The following is an 11,242-nucleotide window of genomic DNA, read 5'->3' on the forward strand; positions in this document are numbered from 1 at the left end:
ATTCTTACATTTCTATTGTGTTATTGCAAGGATTTGCATGGTATCTTATAGTAAAAATCCTTGTTTTTTGTAAAGAATGTCAGGCTTTTATTTTCATTTCTATTATTTATTTATTTTATTGTATTTTCTTTCTTTTCGTTTCGTTTCAAGATAAAAAATAAAATAAAATATAAAAAGCATTACGAACGAAACGTCTGATACGATATAAATCTAAAGAATTTAAAAAATCAATTTCATATTTAAAAGATACAAATTAAATTGTGAGTAGCCAAAATGTTGAGAAGATATAAAACCCAATGAAGTGAAGATGTAATATATAGTATAAACTACAAGGGAATCGATATTTCAGCTGGTCGTACTTTTATAATGAAACAATTATGTTTCAATAAAATACGTAACTTAACATTTAACAAAATAAATAATTTAAGTTTTAATTACTTTTAAAGTATGGTTTAAGCAGCTTAAGTATTCGATATATAGAATATTTATATGTTTATAGCTTGTATATTTGTTTAGATTTGATAGACGATGTGTAAAATGGTTTTAAAAGATTAATAGGGGTGAAGTTAAAGTTCGTCGACAGGTTATTATTCTTTTAAACAATCAAAGGAAAAAAGTGAAAATCTGTTGGTAAGTACAGCAAATATTTTTATTGTAAATTATGACTAATATACATGAAATATATTTCTCTATAATTTGGTGCAAATCGACGAGCGATCCGAAGTCCAGATATCTTTAAAATAACGATGAAATGAGTGGAAACTATTTAGAATCGTGTTGCTCGTGTATTGACCATTCAAGAGTTAAACATCGATACAATTCATACTATGTACCCCTTTTTTTTTATATATTTGTACGATCGAAAAGAACACTGTACTTAGATATGTACTTTTTTTCTGTACCATCGATCATATTCACATATGTACGCTTTTTTTTTTATATTTGTACCGTGACCGAAAATATTCACATTTGTACCCATATTTTAAATATATTTAACTATTATATATATATAACATTTATCAGCTCCCCACGTGTACCCCTATACGTGAAACATCGATAAAATTCACAAATCTATACTTATTTTTGAACTCATCGTAATTAAGAATTAACTGTTTATTGTCAATTGTCACTATATTAGTGCAGCCTCGAACAAATAAATCTTATAACTGCTATCGCGATTTCTAGAAAAGTAAAATATTCCAAAACAGATTTTTTGTTTGAATGCAAAATCACGGAGTTGGTTATTACTTTACTTACTGCCAATTATGCCCATTGGCGAGTTGGTTATTGAAAGCACCTATCTACCATGGACATAGCAATCCAACTTGTCTTTTAAACGAATTCAAAATAGGTCGTTGTTTAATTTTTACAAGTGTTTTATGAGTATTTGAATTTTGATCATGTAAATCAAAACATTTAACTTAATAACAATATGATTACTCTATTTTTACTTCCATTTTATCCTACATTGCTTTATTTGTACTTTCATTTTATCCAACATTGCTTTATGTATACCTGTACAAATAAAGACTCCCATATTGAGTAAAAAGAAATATAACAGAATTACCCTGAGGCGGATTTAGGGAGAGGCCCAGCCCCCCCCCCCTTTTCTGGGAAAAATTTGGTTAATTATATAGAGAATTACTGAAGCATCACCGGAGCGGGTCACCTCTTAGGCAGTCAGTGGGCCCCCAATAAAAATTTCTGGATCCGCCACTGTATGAAAATGAAAATTCAAAAAAGAAAGTCCCTATAATGGCAAAATCAAAAGCTCAAACACAAAACTTAGACGAGTGGAAAACAACTGTAATATTCCTAACTTAGTACAGACATATTCTTCTGAAGAATATGGTGGATTAATACTGGTTTTATAACTAGCTAATTGAAACCTCTGACTAGTATGACAGTCCCATAACGTGAATATTACTTTTGGCACGACCGTTCGCTTTGGGATCATCTTCGCGGTCCCTGCTTAATCTTTATTTGGGTTTCTTTGAAAGACCCGAAACCACTAAATAGATTAAAACAACAAAACCTTCAAGAGACATTAGCTGTCATATTCGTGTTCACTTTGCTGGGATGTTGATACTCTATGAAGCGAAACGTCTACCATGCATCAGTGGCATCGTCCTGCCTGGGTGATTCTCTCATTTTGTCAAAAGTGTGTTATTAGAATGGTCTTTTGAATCTTTATATGTTTGTAAGTGTAGTTAGGGACATCAGATTTGGTAAGAGTATCTATTTGTTTTATTTACCAGGCAATTCATGTTGTAATCTTAAGGTTATCTGCAAAATGTCAGATTCAGTTGTTCATTATTGTTTTCATTTACCACATTATTGTTTTTATTTACCAGGACGACCAGTTTGATATATCTAGAGCCATTATGTCAGATTCAGTCAGTGTGAGTACATTATATTAGTATGAGTATATATTAAGTCACAGTACGGACTTCAACCATAAGCAAAACTCATGCCGTTCATCAAACTCTTAAAGAAGCACCACAAAAACGCAATCCAATCCAAAAGAGAAAATCAGTGGCCATTATTTAAAAAAAACAGTGAAAGAAAAATAAATATAATGAACAGCAACCAAAGCCAACCACTGAATTATACACGATGCCATGTTGAGATATGCGCATAAAGAATGTGACGGGGTAAAATATCTTTGTTTTGAAAGCTTTAGAAGGTCTTACTTCAGGTTTATTACATAAAAAAACAATAAGTTAACATGGATCGTATCTAATATGACGAGCTCTATTGACAATATCATTGTAAATATAATAAGGTGTCATCCCATTTAGATAAAGATTTCCACACGTACAGCCAAACCTCAAAGCAAAATATTTGCCGTACAGTAACCTATAGTTGTTAATTTCTGTCACGGTCAGTTTGTCTCTTGTGGAGAGTTGTCTCATTAGCAATTATACCTCATCTTCTTTTTTATAATTACTGTCATTTTAATGTTATTGGTTGTTAAATGTTAACAAATATATATGTTTGTTTTTGTTTAGACGGAGTCAAAAAAGGAATCTGTCAACTTCCTTGATGATTCCGAATCATCTTCCAACAGCAAGCTTCTCAAGACTCCAACCATGAGCATGCGTAATAGAAGACGTTCTTCTTTTGTGAAACTTACGGCATCTCAAACAGAAATGCTGCGTCATCGGCGAATGACGAGAGCCGGACTCTCAGATCTAGCAGAGGAAAAACCAGACGACAAGCCAAAAGTTAAATTGGAAAATACTTTCAAAATGGATCCTGATGAAGGTACAAAATTTGCGACTTGTAAGGTCAAATCAGAAATTTATAAGACCTTTGAAAATTACCTAGGCGACATCAAATATGACCCTGAAAGATGTTCAAAACTTTGTTTGGATTTGTCAGTTCTTGTGAAAAATCAAGTGAAATCTTTGGGTTTCCCGCGCTACAAAATAATAAGTAATGTGATTATAGGACAGTGTAAAGACCAGGGACTAGAAACAGCCAGTCGTTCTGTATGGGATCCAAAACACGACAGTTTTGCTTACGTTGTATACAAAAACACTTCTTTGTTCGCCATAGGTATTGTACATGGAGTTTATTTTGAATAAAAATATTAAAATCAAATACGAATTTTTGTTCATGAAGAAATCTTATCAAAGTACAATTTAATTTTTGCTATGTGCTTCGTGTTTTGTGCTTTATGTGGGATTTGTGACTTTTGCTTTATGCGAACATACAAACTTATTGTGGTGTTTAAGATTCCATTTCCAAGTATTCATCTACAAAGCGTGAGTTCAACTACTGTGAACCACAAACAGCTTGCCACCATAATAACAAAATGACCGACTATCTTCTCAAGCAATTTTACTTTCCATAGTGAAAAATTCATGGTTTAACTCAGTCAGTCGCTATATATACAAATATGATGTCGATGAGTTTAGTAAATTATCAAAAGTTTGTTTCAGATAAAAAATAATATCACATGAATTATCTACCTTTTTACGAGGAGATTCCGTACAGAATAGTATAGTGTATATGCAATAATTCTAGATAACATGATAAGCGAATTTAAACCCACTTCCATGATTAAAGCGTTACCTGAGACCATCCCCAGTTTTTGGTGGGGTTCGTGTTGCTAAGTCTTTTGTTTTCTATGTTGTGTCTTCTGTACTATTGTTTGTTTGTTTGTTTTTTTTATTTTTAGCCATAGCGTTGTCAGTTTATTTTCAAACTATGAGTTTGAATGTCCCTCTGATATCTTTCGTCCCTCTTTTATTACCCCTGATGCAAAGATGACTAATCTGATTAAAATCCTTACCTTGCTTATGCGTCAGATATAACAGAGACAAACTTGGCACTCATACCACATCTTAATATATCTATTACCTTCTCAAAGAGAAAAATAGAATCGGACACATATTTTACCAACTTAATTATAAGTTCTTCTTATTTACATAACATAAAAACCATTATTATACATCTACCATGTGCAATTGCCCAGGGTAGATCTACCATAAACTTTTGGTAAGTAACACTGACAAACAATGTAAAAGACAAACGATGTGAAAGTAAAATAACACAGAGGGTATACGCCCACCTTTAATCGACAATTGTTTTTAATATATCTTGTTTTTAAGATAAAATACATTTCAGTGGCGGATCCAGAGGGGGGGTTCCGGGGGTTGGAACCCCCCCCTTTTATTTGGCCGATCAATGCATTTGAATGGGAGCATATAGTTGGAACCCCCCCCCCCCCCCTTTACTCTGGGTTGGGGACCCCCCCCCTTTTTAAAATGGCTGGATCCGCGCCTGCATTTGAAGTATAAAATCGTTAAAAATTTCGCTACTTATCTTTTATCGGGAATATCCTGGAACCACCCCTATTTCATTGACTGTTTGAGCCATTGAAAATTGAAAATAAACTGACAACACCATGGCTTACAATAAAAAGACAAACAGACAAACAAATATATATATATCGTCGACTTTTTCCTTACTTTTAACTTGCTTATAAAATAAACAACCAATGCTATTCTAATATGATTTTCAATAAAAACAAACTTTTTGTTAAATACCTCCGAAACAAATCTTTTTCGAGACTAGAAATTTGATTATAAGAAAATTAATTTTATATAAAACCGTCTATATATAATATGATCAGTGCTTTAGGTTTGAGGAGTCAGTCGATGCTATATAAAGAGAGACAACTCAAGTATTCTCATCAAGAATTTTATCATTTCTTCTTTATAACGAAAAAGGTACTTATATGTCTTATATATATACTGCTATTACATCCCTTCAAAAATATGGAAAATCAATAGTCTCTACATTATTTTTTTAATTCGTTGTTCCTATGGAAACTCAGACCGTGAAATTCTTATTTGTCAAAAGACTTGGTCAAAGATTTTTGGAATATGAGGGCCCTCATGGGGTTTTTGATTATGTGATTACTTGGCCGTTTTTTTTAATGATTATTTGATTATTAAGCCAAATATTTCATGATTATTTGATTACCTAGGACTGTATTTTTAGTTTATGATTATTTGATTACTAAAGATAAGCAAATATTTAATGATTATGTGATTATATTGGCAAAAAAATGGTGATTATGTGATTACTAGGACCCCCCCCCCCCATGAGGGGCCTCGAATATGATATCTGCTAGCTGTTAATTAAGTTAACTTTGGAGAATAAAAAAACGCTTTCATTTAGGACTTATTTTAAAGTTTTGGAAGACAATAAATGTGAAACGATCCTTTATCTCGATGTCTTCTATATGTCGTCAATTTCACTCCCTTCGGGTATATTTGTCCAAATATATTTCCCGGTCTAATGTTTACATAATATTGATTAGGAAAATACATGTATTTTAAGCTATTTCTGTTAAAATCAATTTTAACTTTTAAATTAATAAAATGGAGAAATTATATAAAGAATATCGAGTTGAAATTTGTGTCATAGTTAGCTGCATGATGGAAAAATCTGATACTATTAAGTTTCGTCCTTGAAAATACCGTGCATGCATTGATAGAATGTAAACATTAAAATCACTCGAAAAACAGACAACACTAGCGTGATCAGGAAAGACAAGCCAATGAAAACACTTTCGGCTGATATAACAGTAATTTGATTGGATGATAAATAGTATTGATCGTTGATTTCTGATTACACCGGTATATACTGGTATGAAAATCACATCGCTTTCATAATATTGAGGCACGCCAACAAGATAGTTCAAATCGGCACGAATTATTTAGATACTACAGTTTATATTAAAGAGAAAAATTCAGAAAACAAATTATAGAATGTCTTTGAAATTGGTTGACCAAACAATAGAATTAGAAACCATCGGAGGATTTCACGGTCAATCATTGATAGACGTTGACGATGTTCGTCGATTGTCTTTATACGCTACCATTCGTGGAGACGACCTGAAGGATCTCGGAAACCTCAGTAGAAATGGTTTGAAGAAACAAAAAATAGATAAAAAGGTCGGAGCCGGACTTTCTTTGCAAGATTTGTTTTCGCAAGAACAACTACAGTACAGTGCTGATGGAACGATCAAGGAGAGCTCTTCCACAGATTCCTTGAACCGTGACGATGTCAAAATAGACCTAGTGGTATGTGACCAATTAGGGATTGAATACACAGTAAAAGGGATCAAGAAACATGAATTTTCAGTCATAGGTAATTAACTAATATTTACTTCTTTTAATTTTATGGACTATTTAAGAATTTGATTTTTGTTTAAATTGAAATTTGTATTTTAAATATATTGTAATATTATCGAAAAAAGGTGAATCAAAGTATACAAAACCTATTGGATATTGATTGATGTAAATTTTTCAGTAAAATTTTAGAATTTATGTTGCTTGGAAAAGTATTACTCAAAAAGTAAGTGTGGGTTTCAAACTAATTATAATATCAAGATATGATGCATTTGGTGATTATTGATTTTCATTAACGCAACATTTTATCGCTTTTCCATATTCTGTTTTTGCCAATTCTGTCTGTCATGTCTGTTAGCCTGACGTCAGTTGAATCCAATAATTTTGTATAATTTGTTTTTAATGTGCACTGTTTTTGGTGTTAATTATTTCTTAAATAAAGGTTTGGCATGCCAAATCACATTTTATATACTTATTTGGCAATTTTATAAGGCAAGAAAAATGATATAATATAGCTGTTCTCAATTATCATATTATCTATGATTAGTGCACGCGTCAATGATCGTCAATAGGTACACGATAAGAATGATTCATCAACGGTTTATGTAACATGTTATACCTTTACTGTACTGTGTACACATATGATTATATGTGAAGTAATGCTGACTTCCACCGGATAAAACATTGTGTACACTTATCGCATGATGGTTTTAATTACTACTATAGTATGAAATTTATTTCACTGCGGAAATAACTCGAACTATAAATTAAATAGAATATCGGTCTATTCAATGAAACTAGTTTTCAACAAACAAGAACCCGTATTAAAGCAGTCACGGTTGACAAAGATCTTTTTAAGGGTATTGATGGGAATATCGTCATGAACATGCATGAAATATTTGCCACTGGGCGTTCAGGTCAAGCAATTACAATCGTAATGGAAATAGTGTTTCATATTGTCAACATTACAACAAAACACACAAAAATTTAGAGAGAAAAAGAAGATAAAAGTGATGATTAATTATATAGTGAATGAATGAGAATATCAAGTTTTATTTAACTGTATTAGTCAAGTCATTGCATTTACATTACGATTAATGTGAATTATTTATGTATATCAAATAAGTCAAATGGTAAGTTTAACGGAATGTATTAGATATATAAGTTATTTGCCAGTGCACCTACTTCTCAAAATTAGTGGTCTTATCACAAAATATGCATCTCTGGACATTGGTTGAATAAAATAAACTTAGGTGAAATATATTTGGTGATGATATGCCTAAATATGCATATATATATATATATATACAGTGGTTAGAATACAGCTACACGAGAATTCATCTGAGGAATTCATTCACTTCAGTTTTGTAAAAGAAACGTCTACTAACATAAAAACTCTCTAGTAAAAACTATGTTATTATTATTGTGCTGGATTGTCTGATTTTTTGGATGTCTTGAAAATTTTAATCAAAGGAGATGAAGTTAACCGTAGCTATGTTCTTAACTTGGAAGATCTTGGTATTCAAAACAACCTTAACTTTGAATTTCAAAATTCAATTTTAAAACCCCCCTTTTTTTTAAGAAAACGATATTTAATCATAAAAGTATTGGCAAATAGCATATTTATCTCTTGACAAGTAGTTCTTCAAAGCTTTTAAGATATATTGCATTGTGTACTTTCTACTGCATTGTATATTTGTGCCATGTCTTCACGAGATTTTCTTTTACAGTTGTCTCAAGTCTTTGGCCTGATGGCGGATGACCTTAATACATACGTACTCAATATTTGAGTATAGTAAGGTAGTCCTATAAATATCTATCTCAAGTCTGTTTATACATATTGTATTGTAATTTATGATATATATTGTGTTTCAAACATATCTTGCTGTATGCATAGGCGGCAAGGGGGAGGGGTGTATAACTACAGTGACCAGGGTTTGAGGTGGAAAAAAAAATGGTGGAATGTAATATCGTAATGTGGGGTTTTAAAGGGGCTTTGTATGGTGTAATATATTTGTAGGGCAGGGCATGATGGGGATTAGGAAAGAAATTGTTTATGTTCGTTTAAACTTTGGGAAAAAAATTCAGAAACTGGTCGTTTTTGGTATACTGAATTAAGTGGGTTATAGGAATTTTGTTTTGGTGCACTTGATATTTAAAGTTATAGCACTGCGAATGGTGCCATATTCATTATTTGGAAGTTACAAAAGGCTTTTACATTACACATGAACAAATATAATTTATAATCGAGGGGGGAAAGGGGGGGATACATTCAAAGAGCGGTAACTCTCGCATATTTATTGGTGGTTGTGCTGACGGGGAAAGTACTTCGGACCCTAAAACAAGTAGAACAAGTTCAAATTTCGCATAGAAAAAAATGTTAAGGACGAAGAACTACACAAACACCATTACATAGATTCACACAGTTCTCATCAAAATATACACACATCTGGAGGCAAAACAAATTGATCTTTCAAAACATGCAACACTCGAGAAAAATGATATGTGAATATAAACTTAGCATATCAAATAAACAAGATTGATGTAGGTCAAAAATACATAATTTGTCTGTCGACACCAGTCCAGAACAGTGGAGAACTCTACATGTAAATTACGCAACGAGACATATGTTGAGTTCATCTGCAAAGAGTAAAAATAATTATATGAAATTCTAAATTTTCGGTTTGGCAGTGTAGCTCTTGGAATGACACTATCATTATTCCCATAAATAAACCGACCATTTAGAACTGTTAAATAACTGTTCTAATTTTATCTGTATATTATATATATATTAATTAGACGCTACCAGTAAGCTTTTAGTTTCGTTGGTCTTTGTGTTAACACAGTTTAGGGAAATCATTGAAGGCTTCCTAAATAAGCAATGAGCTAGTAACAAAACCTTGATAAAAGTCAAATAAATTTTGTATTGGAGTGTCTCTATTATAAGTTTATAACACATACCACAACTAACTCGTTTTGTTTAAATGTTTATTTTCTTTGTATAAACGTCGTGCAATATATTTTCCTCAGTTACAGTTTTGGCTGTAACTGGTCACTGTTTAGTTTGTCTGACACTGGTCTTTACTTTTCAGGTTTCCATCTAGATAACAGAGTATGTCCTGGCTTTACATACCACGTGAGAGATCTACGAACAGACAGAGAGGTATTAGAAGGGGAACCACGTGTGCTCCAATCGATCGGAATGGGATATGGAAAGCGTCTGACATTCAAGGGAGACAAGCTGAATCTAAATGACTGTTATTTCTGGACAGATAACAACCCAGAAGGATACGGTTTCGCCATTAGAGTTGTTAGTAAGGGAGATAACTTCGTGATTTATGATTCACTGAATCAAAGTATCGGTGATGTAATTATTGAATCAGTTGAGGGACCACAAGTCGAAGAGTCGATGAAGTGTTGTAAAGGTGACGTCACTAAGATGGTTCGTGTACGCTTCACATGTTCGATTCGTTACCATAATAAGCTAGAACAAAATTTATACGATATTGCCAACCAAGATTTACAATCATTAGATGGGTTGGTCGAAATTACGAAATCAAAAAAGTCCAAAGAAGCTATGGTCAGCTGTATCCGGGACGTAAACATTTCAAAAGTCGGGATGTGCACACTGTGGAATGATCTCATATAAACTTTCATATGACTTAGACATTGTAAAACATTTAAGCAAGAACACTCGAGCATGACATTTCTCGTGAAATCTCGTGATAATCCGGTTGACCTGTTGATATTCATTTAAAAGAATTTGATCGCATATGATGTTATTGTATCTTTTATTTTATTTGTTGCATTGTTGATGTTGCCTTTTTATATGTTACTGTTTTATCCTTTATATAAAATAATTTTATGAAAAAAAACTTTTGCTGTCTCTTTTTGCCAAAAATTGTACAGTTTAGAATTCGAGTGAAACCTGAGACTACTATATCATGTGTTATAGTAGTCTCAGGTGAAACATATAAAGTATCAGTCTTTTTGTGTTGTTGCGTTACTGTCTCATTGAGGTATACCCCGAATCTGCTTTTATTAATGCTTGCACAGATGATGTATTATGTTTTAGATCAACACTCGCTCGGTATAAAATAATCGAATGCAAATGCCCAAGGCAACCCGATGGTTGAATGAAAACAAATCTATGACTGTCCTGAATTATTTCTCAACTAGAAAGGTTAATATGAAAAATTTGATATGAAGACGTCATATATATTTAGCAGTCTGAGAAAAGCATTATCCTGAGTGAAAAATTCTAAAATATGAGTATCTATATAAGGGAAGGACCATACACATACATAATTGGATGGCGATAGATGATTAGTTATGTTATAAATTGGTAAATATGAGATAGATGTTCGTAAATGCTACAATAATGCTTTTTTTTTTATTTTTGGGAATAGTTGTTTAGTACAATGGAGTCAGGGGCGGATCCAGCCATTTTAAAAAGGGGGGTTCCTAACCCAGGACAAAGGGGGGTTCCAATTACATGTCCCCATTCAAATGCATTGATCGTCCAAAAAGGGGGGGGGGGTTCCAACCCCCGGAACCCCCCCTCTGGATCCGCGCCTGGGAGTGGATGTGGG

General features: G+C 32.7%; 1 protein-coding gene and 1 long non-coding RNA gene across 2 annotated transcripts; both read left to right on the forward strand.

Moving 5' to 3' along the window:
* The first annotated feature begins 512 nt into the window (after positions 1-512).
* Positions 513-3,315, forward strand: LOC143049449 (uncharacterized). Its single transcript, XR_012970248.1, has 3 exons — positions 513-630; positions 2,355-2,402; positions 3,012-3,315. It is a non-coding gene; the product is annotated as an uncharacterized LOC143049449 (long non-coding RNA).
* Positions 3,316-6,154: 2,839 nt separating this feature from the next.
* Positions 6,155-10,319, forward strand: LOC143048724 (uncharacterized). The gene is made up of 2 exons (XM_076222572.1): positions 6,155-6,669; positions 9,743-10,319. Exons 1-2 carry the CDS (start codon positions 6,288-6,290, stop codon positions 10,297-10,299), a joined length of 939 nt encoding a protein of 312 aa, XP_076078687.1. The 5' UTR covers positions 6,155-6,287; the 3' UTR covers positions 10,300-10,319.
* Positions 10,320-11,242: the final 923 nt, after the last annotated feature.

Source organism: Mytilus galloprovincialis, chromosome 10, assembly GCF_965363235.1.
Source record: "Mytilus galloprovincialis chromosome 10, xbMytGall1.hap1.1, whole genome shotgun sequence".
Lineage (NCBI taxonomy): Eukaryota > Metazoa > Mollusca > Bivalvia > Mytilida > Mytilidae > Mytilus > Mytilus galloprovincialis.